Source organism: Alternaria arbusti (assembly GCF_024043155.1).
Source record: "Alternaria arbusti strain BMP 1465 chromosome Unknown scaffold_19, whole genome shotgun sequence".
Taxonomy (NCBI): domain Eukaryota; kingdom Fungi; phylum Ascomycota; class Dothideomycetes; order Pleosporales; family Pleosporaceae; genus Alternaria; species Alternaria arbusti.
The window spans coordinates 108,532-136,156 of NW_026249959.1; the positions used below are offsets into that span (position 1 = coordinate 108,532).

The 27,625-nt window shown below is 53.3% G+C and overlaps 12 protein-coding genes across 12 annotated transcripts; 7 read left to right on the forward strand and 5 right to left on the reverse strand.

Annotated features, from left to right (window-relative positions):
* Positions 1-627: 627 nt before the first annotated feature.
* Positions 628-1,887, reverse strand: SSN3 (cyclin-dependent protein kinase; the record flags this gene model as incomplete). Its single annotated transcript, XM_051450372.1, has 2 exons — positions 628-1,705; positions 1,751-1,887. The coding sequence occupies 2 exons, from the start codon at positions 1,885-1,887 to the stop codon at positions 628-630; spliced, it is 1,215 nt and encodes a 404-aa protein (XP_051298293.1).
* Positions 1,888-2,816: 929 nt separating this feature from the next.
* Positions 2,817-4,384, forward strand: J4E86_009873 (uncharacterized protein; the record flags this gene model as incomplete). Its single annotated transcript, XM_051450373.1, has 3 exons — positions 2,817-2,912; positions 2,959-3,619; positions 3,672-4,384. The coding sequence occupies 3 exons, from the start codon at positions 2,817-2,819 to the stop codon at positions 4,382-4,384; spliced, it is 1,470 nt and encodes a 489-aa protein (XP_051298294.1).
* Positions 4,385-5,032: 648 nt separating this feature from the next.
* J4E86_009874 (uncharacterized protein) lies at positions 5,033-6,266 on the forward strand (the record flags this gene model as incomplete). Its single annotated transcript, XM_051450374.1, has 2 exons — positions 5,033-6,172; positions 6,231-6,266. The coding sequence occupies 2 exons, from the start codon at positions 5,033-5,035 to the stop codon at positions 6,264-6,266; spliced, it is 1,176 nt and encodes a 391-aa protein (XP_051298295.1).
* Positions 6,267-6,529: 263 nt separating this feature from the next.
* J4E86_009875 (uncharacterized protein) lies at positions 6,530-9,152 on the forward strand (the record flags this gene model as incomplete). The annotated part of the gene is made up of 7 exons (XM_051450375.1): positions 6,530-6,620; positions 7,146-7,187; positions 7,237-7,602; positions 7,650-7,732; positions 7,780-8,050; positions 8,097-8,128; positions 8,175-9,152. The coding sequence occupies 7 exons, from the start codon at positions 6,530-6,532 to the stop codon at positions 9,150-9,152; spliced, it is 1,863 nt and encodes a 620-aa protein (XP_051298296.1).
* Positions 9,153-12,363: 3,211 nt separating this feature from the next.
* Positions 12,364-12,941, reverse strand: J4E86_009876 (uncharacterized protein; the record flags this gene model as incomplete). The annotated part of the gene is made up of 3 exons (XM_051450376.1): positions 12,364-12,411; positions 12,511-12,849; positions 12,915-12,941. 3 exons carry the CDS (start codon positions 12,939-12,941, stop codon positions 12,364-12,366), a joined length of 414 nt encoding a protein of 137 aa, XP_051298297.1.
* Positions 12,942-14,743: 1,802 nt separating this feature from the next.
* J4E86_009877 (uncharacterized protein) lies at positions 14,744-15,492 on the reverse strand (the record flags this gene model as incomplete). The annotated part of the gene is made up of 2 exons (XM_051450377.1): positions 14,744-15,380; positions 15,443-15,492. The coding sequence occupies 2 exons, from the start codon at positions 15,490-15,492 to the stop codon at positions 14,744-14,746; spliced, it is 687 nt and encodes a 228-aa protein (XP_051298298.1).
* A 446-nt stretch (positions 15,493-15,938) lies between these two features.
* On the reverse strand, positions 15,939-17,508 carry J4E86_009878 (uncharacterized protein; the record flags this gene model as incomplete). Its single annotated transcript, XM_051450378.1, has 5 exons — positions 15,939-15,961; positions 16,011-17,072; positions 17,124-17,143; positions 17,198-17,292; positions 17,473-17,508. 5 exons carry the CDS (start codon positions 17,506-17,508, stop codon positions 15,939-15,941), a joined length of 1,236 nt encoding a protein of 411 aa, XP_051298299.1.
* A 479-nt stretch (positions 17,509-17,987) lies between these two features.
* Positions 17,988-19,747, forward strand: J4E86_009879 (uncharacterized protein; the record flags this gene model as incomplete). Its single annotated transcript, XM_051450379.1, has 3 exons — positions 17,988-18,261; positions 18,312-19,135; positions 19,325-19,747. 3 exons carry the CDS (start codon positions 17,988-17,990, stop codon positions 19,745-19,747), a joined length of 1,521 nt encoding a protein of 506 aa, XP_051298300.1.
* A 337-nt stretch (positions 19,748-20,084) lies between these two features.
* On the forward strand, positions 20,085-22,067 carry J4E86_009880 (uncharacterized protein; the record flags this gene model as incomplete). Its single annotated transcript, XM_051450380.1, has 5 exons — positions 20,085-20,132; positions 20,181-20,235; positions 20,294-20,565; positions 20,642-21,916; positions 21,972-22,067. 5 exons carry the CDS (start codon positions 20,085-20,087, stop codon positions 22,065-22,067), a joined length of 1,746 nt encoding a protein of 581 aa, XP_051298301.1.
* Positions 22,068-22,392: 325 nt separating this feature from the next.
* Positions 22,393-23,819, reverse strand: J4E86_009881 (uncharacterized protein; the record flags this gene model as incomplete). The annotated part of the gene is made up of 4 exons (XM_051450381.1): positions 22,393-23,034; positions 23,090-23,404; positions 23,459-23,553; positions 23,609-23,819. The coding sequence occupies 4 exons, from the start codon at positions 23,817-23,819 to the stop codon at positions 22,393-22,395; spliced, it is 1,263 nt and encodes a 420-aa protein (XP_051298302.1).
* Positions 23,820-24,502: 683 nt separating this feature from the next.
* Positions 24,503-25,458, forward strand: J4E86_009882 (uncharacterized protein; the record flags this gene model as incomplete). Its single annotated transcript, XM_051450382.1, has 3 exons — positions 24,503-24,904; positions 24,981-25,061; positions 25,129-25,458. 3 exons carry the CDS (start codon positions 24,503-24,505, stop codon positions 25,456-25,458), a joined length of 813 nt encoding a protein of 270 aa, XP_051298303.1.
* Positions 25,459-26,691: 1,233 nt separating this feature from the next.
* J4E86_009883 (uncharacterized protein) lies at positions 26,692-27,504 on the forward strand (the record flags this gene model as incomplete). Its single annotated transcript, XM_051450383.1, has 3 exons — positions 26,692-27,031; positions 27,093-27,362; positions 27,416-27,504. 3 exons carry the CDS (start codon positions 26,692-26,694, stop codon positions 27,502-27,504), a joined length of 699 nt encoding a protein of 232 aa, XP_051298304.1.
* Between the last annotated feature and the right edge of the window lie 121 nt (positions 27,505-27,625).

Consider the following 27,625-nt stretch of genomic DNA (forward strand, 5'->3'; position numbering starts at 1 on the left):
AAACGTCGCACTTGTACTTGGTGGCTGCCGTTGACAGGACGTCTTGCCCTCGTTGTGTATGCGTTAGGGTAAGAGAGGCTGACTTGAATGTCTCAAGTTCAACGCCGTCGCGATGACGCAGCATAGGTGCCAAAACGCCCAAGGATCCTTTTTGTACACTGTTCTGCTCCCAGTACGGACGGGAAAGCAGTTCCCCAGTACAGACAAGACGTACCATTAATTTCAAAGCCCATTACCAGGGTTTCGCGCAACCTGGGTCCCACTAAACCGATACAGCAGGACAGTGTACTCGCACCTGCTCATCGAACGCGTTGCCCCTGCGTCGTCGTGGACCAGTTCATCGACTAATGCTGGTACAGCATCAGATTCCCGCCGTGTTCGTGTCACACCAACATTAGGGCCGAGAGCGTCCCAAGATCCTCACCAAGACGCTTGTGTAAGATGGTGACTCGCACAGAGCCGTCTGCGCCGCCAAGACCGCTGTTCATCGGTCCGGTCAGGTAACACCATGCCGACAACCAGGGATAAATTTGCCGCAACGACTGTGGCAGTACGTACACACGGGAAGCTGCATCGCATCGCCCGTACAGATCACAGCGCAGCACAACAGTGTGGTGTCGAGTCTCTTCATCCCTCCTTGAGACGTTTGGCGGGACGTCCAATGATTGAGTCGTCCGGAAGGCCACTCCTCTTAGTACCTGGTAGACTAGACGTGCGGATATCGTTGTCCTCCTGGCTGACCCTCCTGACGGGGTACTTGATCTTCGAGTCCTCGAAGCAGCTGTCGGCTGGTTTGCCGTGAACGGTGAAGTAGGGATGTGACAGCGCTTTCTCCGCTGTGAGCCGTTTCTGGGGGTCGTACTCAAGCAGCTGTTTGAGCAGCGAGAGTCCTTCGGGTCCAGGTGTATCTGGTCCAGAGCCTATTGGATACTGGTTGTTGTTGAGGGTCTGGTGATACCATCGTTCTAAGCCATCGCCACCTTGAGGACGCGGAAATCGTGCAGCGTTGCCTGAGGCCAGGGACGAGAGCTGAGGATGTTCGGGCATGGCCGTCAGTAGCGGCCATCGGTCTTTGCTTGGCATGCCCATGATCTCGACTATCTTCTGCATCTGGTTGCGCTGGAACGGGACCGTCTTCTTGCTGTCCATCTTTGCCTCTTCTCCTTTGAAGATGGGCCGTAGGGATAGCAGTTCGGCAAAGATGCATCCCACCGCCCACAGATCGACTGCAGGAGTATAGTGACGACTACCGAGAAGGAGCTCAGGTGCGCGATACCATATTGTCACGACGACCTTGTCGCCTGAGAAGAGAGACTGCAGCGGTTTGTAGAACAAGCGAGCAAGACCCAAGTCGCCTATTTTAACTTTGCCAGCACTGGTGACCATGATATTAGCAGGCTTGAGATCGCGGTGCATGACCCAATTTCGGTGCAGGTAGACCAGTCCCTGCAGCAGCTGACAAAGAATAGACTTGATGGTCGGTGCAGGTATCGCCTGCCGTTGAGGTTGATTATGGTGGTGAATGATCTGCAGTAAGTCGTGTTCGGCATATTCGAAGACGATGTAGATACACTTGTCCTCCAGGATGATTTCTACAGTGTGCACGACGTTGGGATGTGCCAGCTCAGTACACAGCGCCATCTCGCGTATGGCTGATTGCGAAATGCCAGAGTATTGGAGTTCGCCTTCTTTGTCCGGCTTGAACCTGGGCGCATTAGCAGATATGGCGGTCAAGGTCCGCTCGACCTACTTCTTGATGGCGAACTCGCCGGTGCGGCCATTCTTGCCCTCGGCTTTGTAGACGCGTCCATAGGTACCGCTGCTGATGAAGCCGACAATCTTGTAGCGCTCTGTGACTCGCTTCTTGTTGTTGTAGCCAGTGAACATGGCATCAACGGAATCTAGCGGGTCTTCAGGAACAGGTTTAGTACTCGCTCTTAGGGGCTAATGTAGAAATGATAGCTCGGAAGATGCAGCAGGGTCCAGCAACGTCAACAGAAGGGGGTGATGCGGACACGAACGGCAATTGCTGACGGCAGGAACAACAATCACGCAGGCAGCCAGGAGGCGCCAGATGAGGCAACGTGAAGCGACGGTGACTGGAGGGGAGGCTGGACGGGGAAGGACACGCGAACATACAGGAGAGGATGACTGATGGACACGTAGAGAAAACAGAGGCGTACCGTCGGGAGCTGTCGCAGTGCTGTTCTTGCGCGATGGGGCTCGGGCGGATGCCGCAGCAGAAGCCGACGAGGCCGGCGGGGAATTGGAGCGCTGGCTCATGCTTTTGCCATCTGCCTCAGCCTCTCGTTTAGCTGACGTCTCCACGCCCGACGCGGCCGTAACGCGTCCACGGAACTATTCCGGTGAGTCCTGCACGTGTGGGACGCGGTCCGAGATGGCGAGCTTCGGTGTCGATAGATGCGCAGAATGTGTAGGATGTCTGGCTTGAGGTTTAGAGGGTCTCTGGGTTGAGAAACAGGTTCCAATCATGTATCGATGGAGCCTACCAAGTATGGCTCTCCGCAGAGCCTCAGTCTTGGACCCAACCACTTGCTTCGGCCAGTCGTCGTCCAAGCTTCACATGCCACCACCGTGAAACCTCAAGCTTCATAACAGCCTTGGAGCCTCCATCCATGTCTATGCGGTGATAGTCAGACCCTTATCGCTCTTATCTGAGCGGCCTGAACAGGTAGGCGCGGTGCAGCATCGTCATCGCGATGTCACGTTCTACGAGGCGGCTGACACGTCCAGGAAGCTACAACGGCGCTCCAAACCTCACACCTCACCTCTACCACGTAACGTAGACCCCCACCATGGACCCGCGTTCGTGGTTCAGCAGCCTGACGGGCTACTTTGTCTACATCCTGTCCATTGCGACTCTCGGCCCGCTCCTCTTCGGCTTTCACCTGGTGGGTCCCAACGTCATGCTTGCCGGCGCATAGCTAACACGCCCAGTCTGAGCTGAACGCGCCCGAAGATGTCATCCGCTGCAAACGCAAGTCCATCACGTCGGCCGTCGCTGGCCCGAACCTCCCGCAATGTATCGAGATGAGCCCAACCGAATGGGGCGTCGTGGGATCGCTGTACACACTGGGAGGTCTGGTAGGAGCGCTTTCGGCAGGGCCAGTGGCAGGCAAATACGGCCGTCTCAGGTCTATGCAGCTATTTTCCATCTTCTTCGCCGTGGGCCCAATCTTCGAGGCGCTGAGCCCAAACATTGGAGTGATGGCATTTGGAAGGCTGTTGTCAGGAGTCGGCGCAGGCGCGGCCGTCGTCATTGTGCCCCTCTACATCTCTGAGATTGCACCGCCGGGCGAGAAGGGCTTCTTTGGTGCCTTTACACAAATCGGGTGCAACGTGGGCATTCTGATCACGCAGTTGCTGGGTTACTTCTTGAGCCACGACTCTTACTGGAGGCTCATCTTGGCCATTGGAGGTGTCATCGGTGCTGTACAAGGCGCCGGACTGCTGCTGTCGGTCGAGAGCCCAAAGTACATCGCAGAGCAGGGTAATGTCTCGCTCGCGAAAAAGACTTTGCGCAAGATCAGGGGTCAAGATGCAGACATTGAAGACGAGATGAACGACTGGGGAGTCTCGGGCTCCGGCAACGTCAGTGGTACGTCGTCTAAGCCTCTTCATTGATGGACAGCATGCTAATATTTCTCCAGAGGAGGAGCAGACACTACTGAGCAACGAAGATGGGTCGGCTGAGGCGAGGCCGAAGGAGTCAGGCAAAGAACAGACGCTGAGCATCATGCAAGTCTTCCGCCATCCTGACTATCAAAAGGCCGCCATTGCCGTCGTCATGGTCATGCTGGCCCAGCAATTCAGCGGCATCAACAGCATCGTCATGTACGGGGTGTCGCTCCTAGCAGGCTTACTCGAGTCCAACTCTGCGCTACTCAACCTTGCCGTCTCAGCGCTCAACATCATCGTCACCGCCGGCTGCGCGCCCCTTGCTGACAAGCTGGGTCGCAAGGTCTGCCTGCTCAGCTCCCTTGCCATCATGGGAACGAGCTCGCTCCTACTTGCTATTGGCATAATCAAGTCGATCTCTGTGCTTTCCGCAATCGCTGTCCTGCTGTTCGTGTCTGGCTTCGCTGTTGGTCTTGGCCCGGTGCCCTTCATCCTAGCGAGCGAGCTGGTGGGCCCGGATGCTGTCGACGCAACACAAAGTATTGCGCTCGGAGCCAACTGGATCGCTACATTCATCGTGGCACAGTTCTTCCCGCTGGCAAGCGCAAAGCTGCACGGATATGTCTACTTCATTTTCGCGGCACTGTCCGCGTTCTTCTTCGTTTTCATTACGTGGTTCGTGCCCGAGACAAAAGGCAAGAAGAACGCAGACGAGGTTTGGGGCAGAGAGCGCAGGGTGGATTGATTCATGCGATGTTCGAGGGTTGACGGGGCCGATTCTCTCGATTCTGGTACAAGATCGAGCAGCCCGCTACGTCACCGGCAAAGCGCCTTCGCGCAATTTCTTCACAATCCAAGCCAATTCCCTCTCTACGTAGTGGTCATCTCGAAAATGCCGAAGATCATGAAGCCGCATTCTTGGCCGAATCAGCAATTGCCTGGGATGCACAGAAAGAGGCACTTTCGAACGCAAAGCTGAGGATAATGTAAAGCATGTGTTCGCATGTGAAGGAAGGTTCTGTAGTCAGAAAATCGAAATTCTTGAGTCACATGTTCATCCCGAAAACCAGCTGTGCAATTGCTCCGACTTGACGGGTAGGCAGCCAGCCAGCCGAGTCGGGGAAATAATCGTCGGAAGCGTCTACCCCGATTCCTAATTGCTGACACAAGTGGTGTGCTTAGTGATTTTGCGCAGCCGCGGCTAGAAGGCGGCGGGTCCGAGCAGCGGCTTCGGATATATGTCATTCAGTCATTCGACCCCACTGGCGCTGGAGAGTACCTCACGCCTTCAGTCTCACTTGCGATGCGATTGCAGTACTAGAGCTACTTCCCTGCCCTTTCACTTGTCACCTGTGCTATTTTATATGCCCGCTCCAACATGCCCTCCTCTAACATGACCGCATTCCCGCCGCATTTCTCACCACACCTCTCGAGCGCCGGGCGAGACGGCTTCGACTTCCAGACGTCACAGCTCGAGGCAGAGACGCCGGAACGGGTCGCAAACGGCGATGAACACCACAGCCCGCCGCCCTCGATAATATCGCCCGCCTTCACGCCTCCAGCGACACCGGGCGTCTCGACCCCCTCGCGGCCCCGGCCACCCCGCTCCATACCAGTCGATACCTCAGTGCGCACCGACACGCCGCGGCCGGACCTGCTGCCTAAGCTGCCCACAGTCGAGTGCGAAGTGCGTGCGCGGATACCCACAACCACGGGGCATGAGATGTGGCTGCACGTGTACAGGAACAGCGTAGACACCAAGGAGCACCTGGCAATTGTCTTTGGGAGCCAAATACGCTCGAGATCGCTGGATGCAGAGCGCCCGGGAGAGACGGAGCTAGACCGCATGACGAGAGGCGCATACGTAGGACGCCTGTACCCTGGGAGAACCAGTTCGCGGGTTGAGCAGCTCAAGAGGCAGGAGGGCGTGCCCTCGAAGCGCAAGCCCGACGCCGACTCGGCGCACGTGGACAAGAGCAACGGCCTGTTGTCGCCAGCCTCTGCATCCTCATCCGAGAACGGCGACGTACAGCCGGCTTCCTCGCTAGAATTACCTATGGTCCGCATACACTCCGAATGCTACACAGGCGAGACTGTCTGGTCTGCGCGCTGCGACTGCGGTGAGCAGCTCGACGAAGCCGCGCGGCTTATGGCCGATCCTACTCTGTCACCTTCTGGTGGTGCTATTATCTATCTCCGCCAAGAGGGTCGCGGAATTGGTCTAGGCGAAAAGCTCAAGGCATACAATCTGCAAGATCTAGGCAACGACACATACGAAGCAAACATCATGTTACGGCATCCTGCAGATGCGCGAAGCTACGGCTTGGCCACGGCTATGCTCATGGATCTGGGCTTAGACGGAGACAGAGGGATTAGACTTTTGACCAACAACCCGGATAAGGTCCATGCTGTCGAGGGCCCGAATAGAGAAGTCGTCGTGAGGGAGCGCGTCGCCATGGTTCCGCTTGCGTGGAAAACAGGCGGCATGAAGGGCATCAAGAGCGAAGAAGTAGAGAAGTATCTTAGTACCAAGGTGAGCCCACGCCAGATTGCGACACTTCGAGATGCAAAATTTGCTGACAACAAGGCAGATCGAAAAGTTCAAGCACATGTTAGATCAGAAATAATGGCATTTAGATGGTTGACATCGTATTCCTCAGTTTCCGTCGCATCCGATAATGTGATCTGCTAGACGATCAACGGCGCTGACGTGGGGCGCAGACGACCGCTCGGCCGCTCTGAAACCACTAAAATAATCATAACCTGCTTCACCTCACCGCGCCGCATCTGCGACCTGCGCCCCATCCTTCGCTTATCCTTGATTTTCAGATTCTCTTCGCGTATATAGCGGGTCGTCCATGGTCTTGGTTACGGCCATCATCCCGACAGCATGGCGAGCCCGCGAGACGACGCTGCGGAGAACCCCTTCCTTAGTCCAGCGGATGGACGCAGCATGAGGAGCTTCACCGCCGACTCCAAAAGTAAGGCGACCCCCTGATTTGTCTGCGTGAGATACTCAATTCGGTTAGATAGTTCGAGGAGCATGCTGCCACTCTTATACACCCAAGGCCTACTTGAACCACAACGAAGCGGATATTCAATAACACTACTATTGACGTCATTATACTCGACTTTATGCTCGGCCTTGTTCTTCATCGTCGCCTTGATACAGCCAAAGTATGGACATGTCGTATCAGCACGTGGGCGATTTTCCCCTTCCTCGGCGGCGCTATTGACGGCCTTCATCGCCAAGACTGTCGAGCTATCGTTCGTGATGGTATTCTTGGCGTTCATAGGGCAGGTCCTGTCGCGAAGAGCTATTCAGCAGAAAGGCATCAATTTGGCTAGTGTGTCGATGCGATCCTGGATTCTGTAAGTTGACAGCTTTTCGGGCCAGCGCTCACGTTGGCTGATTTTGGAAAGTCAACCAGGGAAATTATTCAGCGGGTGGCACAGCGTCAGGGTCGCTGGCTTCAGTGTGTTGGGAGTACTCTCACTGATTACAGCCATCCTCTCTCTACTGTATACAACCGCTGCAGGTGCTCTTGGTATGCCAGTACCATTGGTCTTTTACCACGAGTCGCTAACACATCTCAGTGCAACCACAGTTACGCCTCCCGCCCTGGGAGCATCAGATGCTTGCTGGCCAGGTAGATGGCGACTTCTCCAGCACCTTGAAAGCTGATAAGACTTGTCTCACTGCCTGGCCTGATGTCGGCGACACACAATGGGGCGGTAGCACATGTCTTGCGATGAAGTGGTCTTCGCTCTGTGGCCGCAACTTTATCAAGTATATGTCCGCATGGGACGATCAAGCAGCTGCAACAAACCCTGCTTGGATGTCTGAGCGCCTTCTGGAACGAAAGCCGATCAGTGCATCGCTAGACAACAATGTCACTGTTACTACTGCATGGCTTGATGATCATGATGTCGCAGCTGAGTCTGAGAAGGCAGGCAGGATAAGTTCGTGGCCAAGGTTCTTCTGATCTTACGCCGCTAACTCAACATAGTCAACAACATTACTATAGCCGTACCTCATCGAGGGATACCGGCAGCAGCTCGCAATGTTCAGAATGACTTGCTGCAGCCAGAAGTAGGTAGATCGTTCATGCCAAATTCAAACCATACTAATGATCCTAGGATCTCCATGACGGTGGCTCATACTCCATCCACGCTTCAGTCGCCAGCTTCGCACTCAATGCACTCTGTGTCAATGCCAAAGAGGAGGAACTAGCTCCACTCATATATACAAATTGGCCCAATGCAATTCCCATGGAAGAAGGCTCGAAGTCGGTCAACTGGTGGCCCATCCTAGGATTTCCAGAGGGGACCAACACGAACAACAAAACGGTGCTTGACGATGTGTTTGGATGGAAGGATGAGACGGAAGATCACTCGCGTGCTAGACCAAGTAAGTCAGATCCTCTGTATGAACGACATTTACTAACGTCACACAGTTTTTCTCAAGTATCCGAAAGCAGGAAACACTGTGAGTGGGTCTGTACTAATCGGAAGAAGAAAGACTAATTGGGTAGATCGCAAACCACACTCAAGTACCCTACGAGCTCGGCGACCGACCAGAAGTCTACCTGCTTGGCAAAGCTCCTGACAACACCACCAAAGACTACTTTCTCTGCTCCATGAAAGCAGGCATCACAACTTCCTGCACTACACGCTACAACGCCTCATCCGGCGGCCAAAGCCTCGAAGCCGTCTGCGACGACGCAAACGGAAAGCACAGCGACGACTCCGCCATCCAACCCCTCCGATCCACCGACGACAGAACAGCCCTCGTAGGCTGGCGCGACCTAGGCTTCAACCTCCTCAACTCCCTCAGTCTAAACAACGGCGTCTTCGACGGCGACGCCTCAACAGCCCGTATATTCACTCAACTCCAACTCACAGAACCCAAACTCAACAAAACACTACCGAGTCCCGCAGAGGCGCTTTTGAGTATGACAACATGCACCGTCCTAGACCTAACCCAAAACTTCCCCTTCCAACCCTTCTCCCCCACCTCCGCCGACGACTTCAATACCCCTCAAATGCAGTATTTCAACGCTTCCGTCCGTGTCGCACAGTACATGTCCGGCGGCGAGAAGAGCTACCAAAAAGCGCTCCTCGTTGTCCTTGCCCTCACACTCCTCATCAACATCTTCATCCTGATCTACTTCGCCGTGCTGCTGCGCATCAAACTCATCACGGATTTGTGCGAGCCGCTTGTGCTATTTGTCCTCGGATACCATTCTCCGCCTTCGGATGGGTTGTTCCAGGGGAGGCCGCAGGAGGGGCCGCAGAAGAGGGATATGCAGGTTGATTGGATTGTTAAGAGGAAGGGGGAGCAGTTGGTTGTTGTGGGGATGGGGGAGAGGGATGGGGAGGTCGTTGGAGAGGGGAGGGGGAGAGGGGGTGTTGGGGGGTGGTTTAGGATGAGGAGGAGAGGGGCAGGTCGAGATGACGGGGATGGGGAGGAGAGGTCGCCGGAGGGGTCGCCGGATGGGCTTAGGCCGTGATGACGGGATTATGAAGATACTCTATGTTGCAAGACGTATCTTGCTCCTTCAATCAGCTACTCTTACCCTTGTTTCCAGCCCTGTAACAGACTAATTCATTTTACAAAGGTCTGCTAATCAAGATTAGACTAGTCTTGCTACATCTGCTCTCATCTAGTATCAGTCGATATTCTTACAAGACCTTTTTTGGTGTTGAAGAGACAAAATACGTCTTGCAACACGGAGTAGTTGCGTTACGGTTCTTTTCCTAATGACCTATCGCAGCGAGCGACTCACAATTTCTGAGATCCATATGTACCCATCCAATCAGGTCTCCTCGAAAAGAGAAGCATCATTAACACAGGAGCTCAAGGTTCTTTTCTTAGGTCAACCATAACTGGCCATCGCAGACTATCCTCCTCTTCCTCCGTTTCAGGTACCAATAGGGGGAGGAATGATGTGCGGGCTTGCACTGCCCCTACGGCCACGCTTGTCAGCTGTGGCTTGCGCTGCGCCACACACCTCGACCTCGAAGAAGCCAGGATATATCACCAGGCCTTGTGCACACCTTCCAAGGTTCCTTCTCGGTTTCTCATGTCATCCCGAATTGACAGAGACCGAAAATAGAATCCGTCACTTCGGATACCATCGCGTTTTACTTTGAGGTTTCGAAAAAGCGTCTTCAGCCTCTCCACGCTCCAAATTATTCACCACGAAAACCTCCATGCTCACAGTCCAAACTTCAGAGCCTTTCCGCAACTGAGCTGTACAAGATATATCTGGATTGGACACCCTACGATTACTGCGATGATCATCCCGAGAGCGATCCAACCGGCGCCCGAGTCGATGCAAGTCAGCGGCTTCTACGGCCCTGGAGCTTGGGCTGCGTGCGTCATCACCATGTTTGCATCGTGGATACCTCTTCTCCAAGACGACTACACGCACAACCTCCATTTCATCGGATACGCAATGTATACAAATTGGGCTGCGATTGACCTTATCCGCCACGGTATCCCGGCTCCTCCACTAGACCAACACGATCTCTCAGACCAAGACCGCGCACGGTTCGAAAACATTGCTGCTTCCATTGCGGTGGTACAGCTTGGAGTTTACCAGGTCGTTATGCAGCTGTCAGTTTGTCATAACAGGCTGCATCGTATGTCTCAAGCTGATCGTTCGTTGGAAGCGCGACGTCGCTTGATCCTGAGTATCGGAGCAGTGCTTCCACTTTCGATGGGGCTTCATGCTTTCGCGCGTTCTTCTATTTCTGCTTTCAATTGGGCTTTGTTGTACATTTGTTGTATTCAGGGCTTTTTGTTCGTGGGCTTCAACGCATGGCAGCTCCTGTTGCCGATCGAATATAAGCGGAACACCGTGTTGAATGTTGTCATTCTCTGTGACTACCTTATTCTGTCGCTTGGTTTTGTGGCGTACAGTAGGGTTAGTGCAACGGTAGATTGGCGGAGGGATCACATCGCTAGCTTGCCTGAACAGTGTTATTACGTTCCTTGTGCGCCACAGGGTATTGGAGAATGGGACCAGGCGTTCTCTCTGATAGTTGCTTTGTTCCTTTTCTTGTATGAGTTTGGCTATGATACTTTTCGCATTGGAAGAGAAGTATTGCAAGGTATGTGGACGATCTGGCAACGAATTGCGAAGTAGCTCAAAGAAATATAGGAATGTTCCGTCCACAATTGTCCAGAAGTTTCTTGCTGCCAGTTGTCGGTTCGGTGGTGGCTATTCCACGCTCTTGCAAACGTATCCTCCTAGCTCAGCGTCATGGTGCCCGCTAGCTTAGTAGACCCTCTGTCTGCAAACCTTATTCGCAATGAGGTTGGTCCAAATTCTGATCGGGTAGTCTTGTCCCCTGCCAAAAAGCGGCCATGACCAAAGCTATCGCATTCATAGTACGGTCATAAAATCCAGCTCAAAGCAAGTCCAGGTCCCAGGCTGAGTCAAAGATACATTCAATTCTTCGTTGAAGCCGCGCCAGGGGGGAAGGTGCAGGTCACTCAGCCCCCACGCTTTGGCGAATGTGGCTGAGCGCAAGCCACACACGTCGATAGTGCATGTCTTGATCAGGCTAAACCGTCGCTGGGAAGTTCTTGAGCTTACTCTTAATCACCGCCTACTCCAGGTCTGTTACTCGTCCAATTTTCACATTTGCGCTGTCCCGAGCTTCTCGACACATATTCAAGAGTGTGGTGGATCACGCACGATTGCACTTGCCGCACCTCCACGACCAGCCTTGCTACCATGCCGCCTATGCTCGGACTGCAGCCCAATGTTACTTCTTCCATCCAATCCTTTCCCGACCGATTCACCAACACGTCCCAGTCCGTCACGTCACTTGAAACATCTCAATCCTCCTCCGACTATGCCGAAGTCAGCGGATTCTACGGTCCAGGAACATGGGCCGCATGGGTGATTACTCTCGTCTCCTCATGGATACTGATATTTCTGGGCGACTACACGCACAACTTGCACTTTATGAGCTATGCGCTATACACAAACTGGGCCGCTATTGATATCCTACGTCGGACTGTCCAGAAAACGGAAGATACCCAGTCGCAGAGTGCTATCGCAGCTTTAGCTGTGGTACGAGTTGGCATCTCCAATGCATGTTTGCAAATCGGGCAATGTCTTCACAGATCAAAAGACATAAATCCTCAAAGAAAAAGGCTTGCCGACCGGCGTCTACTGTGCATCGCCATCGGCTTGCTACTCCCCGTAGCGACAAACTTTCTCGTTGTACCATACATTTACAACGATCTGGCCGGCCACAACACGTTTAGTTATATCATGCTCAAGGTAGCTTCTGCAATAACCATGTATATGGTACTTGGCCAAAACATGAACCCCGCGAATAATCTCTCTGGTGGAATGTTTTGGCTTTACGCATTTTTTCCGTTGGCTCTTTACTATGTTGTTTGGGGCTCTATGAATGATAGTAATGTAGTGCTGATGAAGCGGTGCTCTCTCCTTCCGTGTGCACCGCAAGCAATCACAGAATGGGACCAGGCATTCTCCTTGATCGTTGCTTTATTCTTTTTCTTTTACGAGTTTGGGTATAGAATCTACTGCATAGTGGTTGTTAAGGCGGCTAACTGGCTCATGTCATTTCTGATCGAAAGAGCTGGTATTTTCCCTGTCTATTTCTAAGGTTCGAGCGTCATTGAAGCGGACCACTCCAATGAAGACATTCAAGATATATCTTGCGTGGTACTAGCAATTACTTGGCATTGTGTTTCTCATTTGACAGTCTATTGGGTGCTGCTCGCTACCTAGGTACTGACTGACACTCAACCATTCTTCCAGCGAGCATACCGACCACCTAGCAAGGAATGTAGATAGTACAGTAAGAAGTCGACACGCTCACCGTCCCAGAATCAATGTTGCTAGTAACCACACCCTCAGTATCCGCCCCATTGTACGTAATAGTGCATATCTCGAAGTGGTTACTCGCGGTATTATACGCAGTGTGGAACGTGACATCGCCTTGGGTATGGCAGTCTGCTCCCGACACCGTGTTGGTAGCGCCATTGAAGTTGTTCACGTTGGCGTCTCCGTTAGCGTAGACTTGGTTGTCGTTGACGTCGTAGCAGTAAATTCCTCCGCCGGTGATGTCGACGGGCACTTGACCGGGGCCGCCGCCGCCGTAGGAGTGCGAGGCTTCGGCTTCGACTTTGCAGCGGGTTACGCCGTCGTCTTGGCGGAGCTGAGTGGAGGGTTAGATGGAGGTCTGTATATGAAATTGATTTCGTTCTGAGGGAGATTGCTTACGGCGAGGTTGTTGGTGGGCGCGGCCATTGTGGTGGTCATGGCTGTTGCGAGTACCATCGCAAGGGAATTTACTGAGAACCTGGGTTCAAGTAAGTGATGTGTGTATTTTGGGATGTAATGCACAACATACTGCATGATGGCGATTTTCGTGTGTTGATTTGTCGCAGCTGAGATACTTGGTCGTGTGATTGTATTGGACAGTGATACAATGTTGCTGTGAGATGCTTCATCAGTTCGCGCTCAAGCACCTCCTTTTATATCTGGCCGTGAAGCCAGCATTGCTCGAAATCGACGATCGATCCGACCTTTTCATCTCATGTTATGCCACCTACGTCTTTCTTCCCCGTGAAACCCACTCTCTCCATAAAATGCAGCATACGTGATCTACACGGAGTGGGCTTCTCCGTCGAGAGATCAAGTGAACATGTCACGCCGTCAGCCTCGCGGGTCCAATGAGCATTGCCCTTTACAAAAGACGTGTATCGACGAAGCCTGAGATGGAAGGTACGAAAGGTTCAACTCGTCAGAGTGTACTTGACGTAGTAATGGGCAGGAAGATCTACATCTAGTGACATACTTCAACCTGCAAGGCCACCTACTAATCCAAGACCGCCAGTCGTTCTAATGTACTACTCAGGTATCCAGTGTAGCACGTGGTCGTTCACTCAATCCAATACTTGGTCCGTGTTCAGTTTCGTCAGTAGAGGTCAGTGTGATGCGGCCCATGTACACTGTGTTGATCACGATAGTCTTGTTGGGAAAGCAGTAAGCATCTTACAAGCAACACAAGCTTTCCAGACCAAGAAAGCCAGTACATCCCGTTGTCCAGTTGATCCGTTTAGTGAACTCCCTGCCGGCATTGGTTCCGCGAGTATACGGTCGTATAGAAGGGATCACCCGCTATTGCCGTTAGTATGCAGAAGATGGCTGCATCCGACGCTAACATGCCGTCCTAGATTCTTCAAAGAATTGTGGGTATGAGAAGTATTGCCGTTTGGGAAAGCGGCGTCCATTTCCGCGGCATGGCCTCCCGTAGTGTTGACTTCCCCATCGTAGCCTGGAATGTAGTGCACGTAGTGTTACATTTGGCGAATGAAGTTACCCAGATACCCGGATAAACAACGAGTTAAGAGAACCGGTGGCTAGTATCTTCGAAAGTATATTCTGTTGTCTGAGCAACGTTCCCAAGAACTCGAGCATCAAGCAACGTTCGACTCCATTTGCCAAAAAAATGGGTGCAGTACAAAAGTGCAAGGTCTAGTAAAAGACCAAACATGTTTCGAAGAGATCAGGAGCATTTCGAGTGAGGCAGTATAGAACCCGGGATGAATTCCGCGATACATGGGGTAGATCTTAGCAAGGCTGTCTTCGTAATGGAGTCCCCACATATTCGCATAACTATCTCGTTCGAGCCTAGCATACCTAGTATAGCGCCGAACGGGTCGAATCGGATACGGGATACGCTGATCTGATGTACCCAGGTAGATTCCGAATGATCAGGACGATGATCAGTGACGTACCTCGCTGCTTCGTAGTTGCTTTCACGCCCGAGGCTGTTCAGCAATGGCGATGACGTTCCTTCACTACGCCTTACGCGAAGCAGCCGAGCGCTCACGACTTCCGAAATACATACGCACCCATCCAATCAAGTCCTCTCGAATGAGAAGTATCATCAACACAAGAAATTCACTGTGCCATAAAGGGATTGGGACAAATAGAAAGATCGACAAAAGAACTTCACTATACCGTGGAGAGAATGGCAAGACTAGGAAGAAGAACTTGAACTTCGTTCCACCAGTAACAACCATCCACTCCCCAACCACATCTCCTCACGCACACTCCTTAGCAACCTGCCCAAGCACCTTCTCATACTCCGCCACACTCTTCGCCCCCACGCACGTAAAGTCCCTCTTCCTACCCTCAAAAACAACATACGGCACGCTATCCACCCCATTCCCAGCTTGCTCCCTAATCGCCGCTTTCGTCTCCCTCAACTCCTCCTCATTGTCTTCCACCAACTTCACCGCTTCCTCTTCACCCAGCCCAGCCGCCATGCACGCCTTCACCAAAGTCTCTGGACTCGATGGATGGGCGCGCTTCTCAAAATACTGCGTATACAGCGCCTTCACCGCTTCCAGCGCAGCCCCGTCCCCCTTATTATTCTGCAACCACTGCAACACACGATGCGCATGCAACGTATTCGCCACCACCCCACCCCCAAAATCAAACTCGATCCCCTCTTGTTTACCCAAATCACGCATCACATTCATATACTTCTCCATCCGGTCTTCGCTGCCGTCGTACTTTTCGTTCTTGTACCATTCATATTTGTTGACGCCTTCTTGGGTGGCGTCGGGGTAGAGTTGGTAAGGGGCTAGTTTGAGGGTGAATGTTGCTGGGGAAGAGGGGTTGGTGGTGCGGTAGGCGGAGAGGGCTTTGTTGAGGCGGATGAAGCCTAGGTATGTCCTGTGGTAGGGTGAGGAATGGGTCTAAGGGGGTGGTTCGGCGCGAAGGGTGGGTGGATGTACCAGGGACATATTGTGTCGAGTGTGAAGGTAATTGTTGACTCGTAGGGCATGATGGATGTAGCATATAAAAGGACTTGGAATTGGTCGCTGTTCGATTCGTAGAAGTCCGCGGTCTGGAAGGATTACTTCACGATACCCTGAAGATGTTCGTGAGGTTGCAGGGGTTCCACTGCTCCATGTCTCCGGCACACGTCATGCGGGGTGCGGCGGAAAGATCACCGCCTACTGCACGCTAGAACACTCCAGCATCATATGCTAGCAACCCCAAATACGAACAGGAGCTTTGCGACATGGAAATACTCAAATTGAAACGGAGTTTACCCAGAAGAGGATTGAAGATTAGTCTGAACAATGCAAATACATGTGCTGATCGCTTAAATCTAGCACGGAAGTCTAACGTAAACCCCGAACGATGCTGTAAACGCAACACTGGCAACACCATGCTTCAACATGTGTGGCCTCGTAACCGCAAGGTGGGAGATGGATGACTGAAGCCCTAATTCAGTTTGACGTAGTTGCCTGGAATCTGATCAGTATATCCCCTCTCCATACGAGTGAAGATACGTACCTGGGAATTGTCCCTGCTTCCCCCGTACCTTTCCAATCCACCACTCATTATCGTTCTGCGTCCTTGAAACGATTTCTATCACGTCGCCTGTCAGGAAGCTCAGGTCACTTTCCGCTTGCGCTTCATAGTCGTACAGAGCTGTAACGGTCTCGGTCGCCGGGACACCGCTGAGACGTGATGGCTTCGGCTTTGGTGGTGGAGGCGCGCCCTTGGCCTTGGCGGCAGAGCCCCACGAACCTGCTGATAGCGTCGGGGATTTGACATCTCCAGTAGCTGCAGAAGGTCCGGCAGAATACGGCGGAGGAGGTGTTTCCGTCTCTTCCGATATTGAACTTCGGCCTGCCTTGGCTTCCAGAGCTTTCGTTGCGTATTTTGACTGGCCTGGACGTGCGCCAGCGACACGAGCCCCTCCTGTAGTCTTGAACTTCACGATAGAGATCTTCTCCGCTTCCTCCTGTGTGTCGCCACGCTTCTTCTGGTACGCAGCCTCGATGTCCAGAGTAAGATCGAAGTAGCCGATGTCGAGCCGTTGCATGCGCTCGTGTAGTGTATAGAAGACGTTCAGTTGCATGTAGTAGAAAGACTGGAATAGAGGCTTGATGAACTCCCTTTCCAGCGTGAACAGCTTCGGTAGCTCGTCCTTTAGCAGATCATTGAAGTAGTTGTAGTCCTGCGTAGCCTGTTCCACATCGTTCTCGGCCTTGTACATGGCCTTCTCGTCCTTCAACGTCTTGTCCTTCTTCTCTTCGAGCTTCTTGTATGCGGCGCGATGTCTGTCGTAGTCGAGTTGCTTGTGGTCGCGCTTGGCGGCGATCTTCCGTACGGCTTTGATGATGACTAGTAGCTCGTCCGCCGGGCGAATAACCCGGGACTCTATCATCTCAAGTTCGGGCTTGAGTGTTTCCTGCAGTTCCCTGACGACTGTCTCGTACTGTTCGCATGCTTCTATGCCTGCTGTGTTGCCTTCGTCGAGGAATGAATCGGGATCTGACATTCGGCCGGAGATGGGCTTGTAGATTTCGGCGATCGCTTTCGAGAACTCCATCTGATGTGAGAGCATGCCTGCGAAGTGGGTTAGGCGAAATCGCGTAGGGCTGCATGTTGTTTACGCACCATTTATGGCTTCGAAGTACCTGTCGCATGTTAGCCAGGGTCGCAACTAGGACTGTGTCGCAACAGGCGCATACTTCTTGGACTCGTCATGGAGCTTCTTGGTCTCCTTCTCCAGCTCCTGAAAGCGGCGTTCGGCATCGGTGTAGATGGGGTCCTTCGTGATTTCACCCTACACGCTCTGTTAGGGAGGCCCAATCGTACCCGGAAGCAGGCGCGCAGAGGGGAAAGCCCCTGGTGGCCTTTACAGAACACGTACGAGGTTGAACCTTTGCTTGAAGGTTTGGGGCGCCTAAACCGTCATGTTAGCACGTGTTGATGCCCGAAGGCCATATGAGGGCGCCTGCCGTACCCGGGTGACGGTCTTTGTTAGGCCTTTCCAACTCATGGTGGGGGTAAGTCTGTAAGTCTGCTGGGAATTGATACACAGTAGGGATCAGGAGGCGCCGTGGAGACTGCAGATGTAAGCCAGCAGGAAGCAGCCGAACGATGCGGGCGCCGGCGTGGCTGCTAGAATCGTCGATGACGTCGCCTGTGGCTATGCCAGCCAACTGCCCACGGCTGCCGGATGTCGCGGAGCGCCGAGAGCGAAAACGAGCACGAGTGCAATTACTTCACGCCAAGAGTGAATGATCTGCTGCGGCTAGTGCACGAGAAACCCGGGGCCAAAAGCTGAGAGCAGCGCGCGGTCGCGTGAACGACTATCTTGTCGTGCAGGCAAACAATGAACCATGCATGACGAGTGGACGATGTGGCCGTGAACGCTGGGGGCCCATTTAGTAAGCAGATCCGTGCGCTAAAACTTCGTAGCTTCTAATACCTCGGGAGGCAATTTGCTCTCCCAACCCCAACACTCCAATTCTCACCATGTCTCATATTGCACCCACCGTCGCGAGGCAGGCCCTGCGCATTGCCTCTCGTCGATACCCTTCGTCGGCGTTTCCTCGTGTCTCGAGCATCCGTCGTCACTATGTCTCAGAGTCCAAGCCCGCGCAGGCGACCGTCTCCAACGCCTCCCATCTCGACTCAGCCATCAAGAAGGAGCAGCGGAGTTTCCTCAAGGAGACGGGAGAAAGAGCAGAGGATGCGACCATGCCAACAACAGGCATGAGCGCTGATGCCATGATGAGTCCCACTGCTGGTAGGCCAGAACTCACGCCACCCCGCTTTCCGCGAAGCTGACAATTTCAGGCATACTCAAGCAAGCAACCGTCATGGATCAGGGCTCACGGCCTATCTACCTAGACATGCAAGCTACGACCCCAATGGACCCACGAGTAGTAGACAAGATGATGCCATACATGACCGGCATGTACGGTAACCCCCATTCGCGAACCCACGCGTACGGTTGGGAGACCGACAAGGCCGTAGAGGATGCCCGCGCGCACATCGCCAACCTCATTGGTGCAGACCCAAAGGAGATCATCTTCACCAGCGGTGCTACCGAGAGTAACAACATGAGTATCAAGGGCGTAGCTCGCTTCTTTGGGCGTAGCGGCAAGAAGAAGCACATCATTACAGCACAGACCGAGCACAAGTGTGTGCTTGACAGCTGTAGACATTTGCAAGATGAAGGCTTCTCCGTCACTTACCTGCCAGTAGGAAACAATGGCCTGATCGACATGGCACAGCTCGAGGCCGCCATGCGACCCGATACCGCCATTGTCAGTATCATGACTGTCAACAACGAGATTGGTGTTGTACAACCCGTTGAAGAGATCGGAAAGCTCTGCCGGTCGAAGAAGATCTTCTTCCACACCGACGCGGCGCAGGCTGTCGGCAAGATCCCAATCGACGTCAACAAGATGCATGTCGACTTGATGTCGATATCAGGCCACAAGATCTACGGTCCCAAGGGCGTCGGCGCATGTTACGTACGAAGACGGCCTAGGGTCAGGCTCGACCCTATCATCAGCGGCGGTGGTCAAGAGCGAGGACTGCGAAGTGGCACACTAGCACCTCCTCTTGCCATCGGTATGGGCGAAGCCGCACGGATCTGCAAAGAAGAGATGGAGGTACGTACTTTCTTTCCTTACTATCACGAACACTATGATTATTTGCTTTACACATGCATGGCTTTCAGAGCGTTAGGCGGCTTCGGTCGTCGACGCGCCATGTTGACACAAGTGCAGGGGTTATGAGTTCCTTATCACACATTGTTTTGGTCACGTCAATTTTGTTCGGACTGTGCTGACAATGACTAGTATGATACCAAGCGCATCTCTGCGCTGTCGAACCGTCTCCTCGAAGGCCTCCTATCGCTCGAGCACACGACACTCAACGGCGACAGGGAGCGACACTACCCCGGCTGTGTCAATGTTTCATTCGCGTACGTCGAGGGTGAGTCACTTCTCATGGCGCTGAAAGACATTGCCCTGTCTTCGGGCAGTGCCTGCACATCGGCGTCGCTCGAACCCAGCTACGTCCTGCGGGCACTTGGCAGCAGTGACGAGAGCGCGCACAGCAGTATCCGCTTCGGTATCGGACGCTACACTACAGACTCAGAGATCGACTACGTCTTGAAGGCTGTCAAGGAGCGCGTTACCTTCCTCCGCGAGTTGAGCCCGTTGTGGGAACTCGTGCAGGAGGGTGTCGACCTCAACACGATCGAATGGAGTCAGCATTGAGCGAAGTAGTTGTTTGATACCCCGGCGAAACTTGTATAATATAATGACGTACATTCTTTGGCAACAATGCCCACGCTCGTTGTAGCGGTTACGAGAAACACGATTACATAGCTATGTACCATACGCAATAGCTCTACATAATGAAATGTATTGAGCATGTACACATACTCCTGACGAAATCCTCTATGTGTGATGCATGCGCAGATTGTCTAAGTGAAAGATAGAGGGGCAAGTCATTGGGCATTGCCAAGGTGTTGAGGGGTTCACCTTGGGAGAGGTGAGGACCGTGCTCCATTGGCCATCGTCTAACCTGGTGCTATCATCGATCAGTTACAACATGGCCAGCGAGAAAGTACTCAACTGGCTATACAGCGTTCTCGTCAATGTAATCCCGCTCGCGGCAATACATATCGTATGCGCTAACATGCTTCAGGAATACTCAGACGTAAATCGCACATATCACGACGCGGCCGAGGCACTGTCCAACTGTACGTCACATGCGTCGCAGCTTCACGACAGCTATACTAACTTTACACCAACATCCAGACCCGTCGCTTTCACCAAAGACGGAACCATACACGTACGAGAATGGCTCCTCAGCGCTTCTCTTGCTTCTCAGCGGCACGCTGCCGGTCACGTTTCGCGGCGCAACATACGGCTTCCCGGTAGCGATATGGGTGCCTCAGTCGTACCCCCGAGAGCCACCCATTGTATACGTCACGCCGGCACAGGACATGGTGCTAAGACCCGGACAACACGTGAGCACCGATGGCAGGATATACCACCCGTATCTGGCACAATGGGCGAAGTACTGGGATGTGAGTACCGCATGCGCTCTGAAAGCTGCTAAGCGAAATGCTCAATCTTGGGTTACGACAGCTGATGTGTGCGCAGAAATCTACACTGTTCGACTTCCTCGCCGTACTAAGAGGCGTCTTTGCGAAAGAGCCACCCGTGCGGTCGCGGCAACAACAGCCGCAATACAATGCGCCGCAGCAGCAAGCACCCCCTCCAGTACCCCCGCCGCCAGCCGAATGGCGCCGCTCAGTACACGGCACTCCCGGCGCATCCTCGTCTCCTGCTCCATCGAACCAAGCGCCAGCGCCCCCTCCAAAGCCGCCGAAGCCACATGAACAAAACCGCTCCACGCCCCAGACACCACACGACCGATACTCGCAACCCCCTCCTCTGCCACCCCACCCTCCACAACATCCGCAGTCGCAGCAGTCGTACCAGCAGTCTCAGGGCAGTAGATACGATGCGCCGCAGAGGTGGCAGCCGCAGCCTTCAGGTCCACCATACGCGCCCAATCGCCAGAGTGGCTATGGTCAAGGCCCAGCGACTTCAGGCTCGGGTCCTCAACATCCGCAAATGCACGCGCATGGTTACCCTCCACAGTCATTACAGAACGGCAGCCCTGTGAGCCCCATGACGCCAAATGGTCAACGAACGGCTGCCCAGTTCTCGACATCAGGGCCCCCACAGCCCCCTAACTTCCAGCAAGCACAACAGTACCAGGGCCCACCACCCCAGCAGCAGTATGGGCAACCTCCACCACAACCACAGCAGTATCGACAGCCGCCACAGGGTTACCCGCCACAACAACAGGCTCCTTTCCAGCAATACCCACATGCACCGCCTCATCAAGCGCCACCAGCTCCAAAACCCCCAATCGATCTTCTCGATGACTCGCTGGAAGTCACCTTACCGTCACAGTCTGGGAACCAAATCCCATTACCAGTACCACCTGTTCCACCAAACCCTGAGAAGGACGCCCTTCTTCGGGCCTTGAGCCAAACGCTGGTATCGCAGATCCGACAAACAGTATCCTCCAACATGGCTGCGGTAGCACCACTCCGCGCGCAACAAGCCGCCTTACAGACTGCATACTCCCGATTACAGTCGGAACTGGGCGAACTGCAGCAGCTCGACGCGGCGCTTGCGTCAAACGAACAAGTTTTGAAGGGTGCCATGGTTGAAGCAGATAGAGTCATGGAGGATGCTCGCAGAAGAAAGGCACCAGACGTGGATGATGTCCTAGTAGCGCCGACAATCGTCGGAGGGCAGCTCTACACTCTTGCTGCGGAAGAGAAGGGTATTGCAGACGCTTTGTTTGTATTGGGTAGGGCTTTGGACAAGGGGCGGGTCAGTACTGAAGTCTTCGTCAAGGTAAGTGCATCTTCTGCGACATCGTTTCAAATAAATATAGCTAACATGATTACAGCAAACTCGAAGTCTCGCTCGAGAACAGTTCTTGAAGAAAGCACTTATCAAGAAGATTGCTAAAGGCATGGCACTAGATGAGTACCAGATGCGTTAAACCTTGTTCCGCAGACTCTCAATCATATTCATGCAATGAAGCCATGATACTTAATCATGCTATGTGCTGAGCTCTATTCCAGGTTCTTTCTCTCCGGTGACTGACAATCGTGATGTGGAGGCTGGCTGCCGACCTGTGCGTATTGTCGATGTGTTTCGTCACGACATACACTGGCAACGAAGAAGAATTATGCTGAAAGTGGTATTTGATTATTATTAAGATGTTACGCTACGTTTCGCTACACTACGCTGGAATAAATCATTGGGGGGTATATCTGGGATCGTAGCCTCCGAAGAGGCATCATATCGCATCGTTACTGTGCGGTTCACGTGGAGAACCTGCTGGGCGAGTTCCTACCAAGGTACTTCCTGTCCTCCAAGTCCTCGTAAGAGTCAGGCGACATTCCCTTCTCCAAGGCGACGGCCTCGGCGTCAGTCTTGTTGCCCAAGCCCTTGAGGTCAACGAGGTTGATATCGCTGTCAGAGCGCTCCTTCTCCAAGCGGTAGTGACCGAGCTGGCTACGGGGTGTGCTACCAACCGTAACGGTCGTAGCAGCTGAGATCTTGCTGAGCTTGCTAAACTGACCGCTGCCGTTGCTGCCATTGCTAGCGCTCTTGGAGTTCTGAGTACCCATGCTGGAGCCCATCTTCTGGAGGAGAGAGCCCATGGACATCATGATGCTTCCCAGGCCGGCCAAGCTGAGCACGGATCGGATCTTGGGAAGGCAGCAGGCGATGAGGGCGACGTTGGTCTCGACGACGGTCCAGAATAGACCGTGCGAGGTTATGCCGATGATGTCGTAGGTGGGCATGCCCATGATGTACTGTTCGTCGAGGGCGGCGGACGGTGTGTTCTGCTTGATGCAGATGACCATGCGGACAATGGCGGAGGCGACGGCGAAACCTCCGAGTAGGAAGACACCGCACAGCTGGATCTTGCGGACGGTGGGCATTTGGAGACGCCAGATCTGTTCGCGCAATGATTAGCCGCTGTTGGTTTGAATCGCGTTGGTGTGAACTTACCCATGGGAGTGGCAGAAGCAAGATGCAGAGATCGAACACGGCATCAAGAACCGTGAAAGTGATGGTCGCCTCGAATCCAAACGGACAGTTCTCCGCAATACTAGCAAGAGAGCCCCAGTTGGCAGCAAAGTTCAAGCGGCAGTCGAAGATGAAGCCAAAGAAGAAGGCAATGGTGAAAGCAACGGTGAGGACGATGAACACAAGCGAGGTCCACTGGAAACCAGGCCATGTGAAGATGCGACGGTACAGGAACAAGAAAGCGAGTTTCGTGAAGCCGATAGCCAGCGGCTGCATGATGAAAATCATGTACACACACTATTCGGAGTGTTAGTCGAGCAGGAAAGACCAGCCGAGAACAGGGCGACTAACCTTCTCCAAAATTACTAGATCTGGTGTCGTGCTGTAGATCCAGCCTTCGATGTTGCTAGGGTCGTTGTGGCCGCCGATAATGCCCTTAGCAGCGCCTGTAGAACTAGTCAGATAAAAGAAGGGCTTGGGTTTGCTTGGCTCGAGGCTTACCATAGATGAGAACAGTGGAGACGCCGATGGTTGGGATGAGAGCGAGGAGGCAGAAGAGGTCGTCGAGATGCTTGCTGAGACGCGTCTCTCTGCTTTTGCCGGCCTTTTGTATCGCTACGCCTATTCGCAGAGCGACGAAAAGGACAGTCAAGACGGTAAGAGCGATGCCAGTGGCAAGGCAGGAGGTAACGTTGATGTATGTGTAACCCATCTTGGCGGTGGTTTAACGAAGGACTCGGAAGAAGTAACCAGTGAAAATACTCTCACGGATGAGAGGACTCGTGAGGAAAATATGCTCTAAAGAGAGACTGATGGTTCGCCGTGATGATGAGTTCTACCGGTGGTGATCACGAGAGGTTATGTAGGACATGGCATTCACAGGTAAGAACGACGGAGGGAACTCCTTCTGAGAAAAACTGCATGTCTACACCCTCACCCTTAGCTAGGTACCCGGTAGTGGCCCAAAGGTGTTCAGCTCGATAGTCGTGCGCAAGGCTGGCACAGAAGCGCCGTTGGGCACGAACAAGTGACGCACATAAACCCCGAGCACATGGCTATTTTCCCAGCAGCGACATGCGGAAGATCTCCCGCGCCTCGGTCTAGATCCGACCCCTGGAGCGAGTCTGGGGAAAAGCGTTGATTCGCAGACCCACCTAGATCGTGAGGCGACGACTTTCGGTCGTGACGGACCGAGGCCGGAAGGAACTCCTCGCGCGATTGCGGCATGCTTAAGGACTACGCTAACCACCTCGAGGCATCGTCGTGAACCTTAACTGCACGCTGCTTCGTTAGGACTTGCCTCGTGCATCCTGCGCAGCGCTGACCATCGTGAGTATTTGATATGCAGGTTTCAGCAATGTTTCTCGATCGTTCCTCCACGCATTCGACAACACCATGTTCGCTCGGTACAAGCTCGTCTCCTCGGCGGATCACGCCCCGGATCACGCCTCGTGTTCGGATTCGGCGCACAGACGACACTATCCGACGATAGCACTGGTCGTGCTTTCCTTCGCAAACGTCTGTGTATTGGGCTTCTCGATTGCCATATGGCGCACTGCGGGTGTGGCCGCCACGGCGACCCCGGGAGATTCTCTGACCAGCCTCGCCCAGTCCAGCACCCTTGAGGTTCCCAACGACCTTGCTAGGGTAGAGTCTCTTCCTATCGCGTATGTTCCTTTTCATTGGAATACGCCATGGGGTGCGCCCAATGCGACGGAAGCAGACCCGCTGTGGGACAGCATCAACACTGCGCATGGTCATATCGCAGTTGACCATGAGTTCGCAGCAGAGAACCACGTGAGTGACCCCCAACCAGGTCTTCGTTCCCGAAGACACCATCACTGAAATGAGCAGTGACTGACATCTTCTACAGTGGCCTGCCTCTATGGACATACCCGGCATGCCTGGTAAAGGGATGTATCTTCTCCAAGCCTACCATCAGCTCCACTGCCTCGTACGTCACTTCTGTTGTTCAGTAAACATCAGGTACCTATGCATTTTCTCTAACCACTCTCTTCTAGCGTATCGTTCGCGCCTCGTATCTAGCTCTGAAGCGCCAAGAGTTCCCGCCCTTCCCCTCGCATCACGCTTTGCATTGTTTCGACGCCCTGCGTCAACACATTATGTGCCATGCGGATAACACTCCGCTGTATGGTCACGGCGATGGCATGGCTGGTGATGGCCAGATGCACCAATGTCGGGACTGGACCGCGCTGAGGGATTATGCAACGAAGAACACGGCTTGCTTCCGCGATGGCAAGCCTGGTATGACACTTGCGGACCACTTTGGTGTTTGTGATGACGGAACGGATGGTTTGGAGGAACTTGTGCCTGTGACGAATGGACCGTGATGTTTTATCTTTCTGTGTACAATACTTTAATGCATATTTTCTTTGTCGCCTGTACACCTAGTTAACAAGGACGAAGCTGGTTTGACGCAGTAATAGTCGTATAATTTCTTTGTCATGTACTTTATAATTCATAACTTCGACTTTGTCGAGATCTCCTTACCGCGATATGTTACCACGATGTATGAGATCACTCATCAAATCTAGGTACATGGAGTCCAGACCTCAGTAACTTTGCAACCCTCCCGAGGTTACTTGTTCGTTAGACGAAAACGATGCAGCTAACATGTCACACAGCGTGATACAACGCCATCTTGTGAAGTTGTTGCATTAGGCAGTGAAGTTCTGAGTAGCTCGAATGACTCTCCGATGATTTGAATGCGTTGAAGCCTGGCTCCATCGTCATCACCGAATCGAGACTGGAAGACATTAGCCACGATGTACTTAGGTATACTACAATCTAGCTGTTTGTATAGCCATGAGCTAGTCGAGCGTTGGTGCAAGTTGCCGAGGCGTCTGTAGCTCAACCAGCGACCAGGTAAGTGGTAGCGAAAAGGGAGTGCCGTCTGGACAAAAGAGTACTAGTCAAACGTGGTCTGGCCAAATGCGGTCCCATACAGCGCGCGTTGGGCTTCGATTTCGGCATTGCCAAGTAGCTTTTGGAGGCGGGTAGGTTTGCGTAGTAATACATGGGTGCAATCCCATTGGTTGGGTCAAATGTCCCGCATCGCTCGGAGACGGCTCCGCCCAGCTAGTGCAAAACCTTAAGTGACCACGCGATAGATCTGGCTTGCGGTACATACAGATCTTGCGTGTCGGACACCACCGACGTAGGGACTCGCTTAACGGCAGATCAGCGACGTTAGTATCCGTGCCTGAAGATCGAGAATCTGTAACGGGTGGTCTGGAAGCCTCAGCGATTTGAAACTTCGTAGTGCGAACATCGTCAGGCGTTGGGTTCTGGCATCGAAATCGAAGGCGCTTCGGAGTGCGAACCGGTTGCCCTCAATTAGCACAGAGTTGACGTACGTCAGGGGTTCAACAACAGAAGATTTGAGAAGACGTCGTTCTACCAAGCCACCATGAACGACTACAAAGAGCTGGCAAGATCCCTTCATCTCAGTATCATCAGCTTCAATCATCTCCAGCTCTTCTATCAGCTCCTCTCAGTCATCTCGGCCATCACACTCTTCGGTGTTTCGTGCTATCAATCGCTTCTCAGCTTCGGATTTCACAATGCAGTTCACTACTACTACCCTCGCTCTTCTGATTGCTTCGGCAAATGCCTCTCCTCTCCTGGGCCTCAAGCTCGGTGGCCTCAACGTTGGTGTTGCTACTTCCAGCGCTCTGTTGGATGTGAGCGTCGGTTCCGGATCGGGTTCTGCTGCGAAGGCATCCTCTACGTCCACCATCACCGCTGCGCCAACTACCGCTTCCACTGGCCAGCCAACGATGCCATCAAGCTTCTCTGCCCCGGTTCAGGGCCACGGCATACTCTCTCTTGAGAACCTTCCCGCTATGCCACCTGTCATTGACAAGACTCTTTCTGGTGTTCTCGGCACTGTTGTCGGTCTCTGTAAGTATACCTTCTACCCCATCCCCACCTGAGTTTCCTATGCTAACAGACACCCCTTCAGTGTCTGGAGTCTGCAGCACCGACCACAAGTGCACCGTCACTGTTGCCGGCTCTCTCGAGAACCTGCTCGTCGATGGCGACAAGTACTCCATGAACAACACCATCTCTGCATGGTGCGCTGAGGGCCGCTGCTACGGTTCTGCCGAGATCCCTCAACTTACAGCTACCGCCCCCTTCGTTATTACTTGCGACCAGATCTCTGGCCACAAGGCGTGCTCCGCCACCATTTCGGGTATTGCACGTGCCATTTTCGCCAACGGAGAGCAAGTCGGTAAGTTTTACATACCACGAGGGACTTCCAGATTGGATGCTGACGGAATACAGAACTTTGGGGTTGGTTGACCCCTGCTGGTTACTGCAAGGAGGGTGTTTGCACTGCTTCCATCACCGCTATCGGTGACCCAATGTACTAAGCGCGACCTACCATAGGTAGAGTTGTGATGGCTGAGATGACTGAGATGGGGCACCGACACTTGTCACTCCTTGTTCCACTTCGTGGGCGGGCCCAGTATGAAGTTTGATTGCTTCAGGATT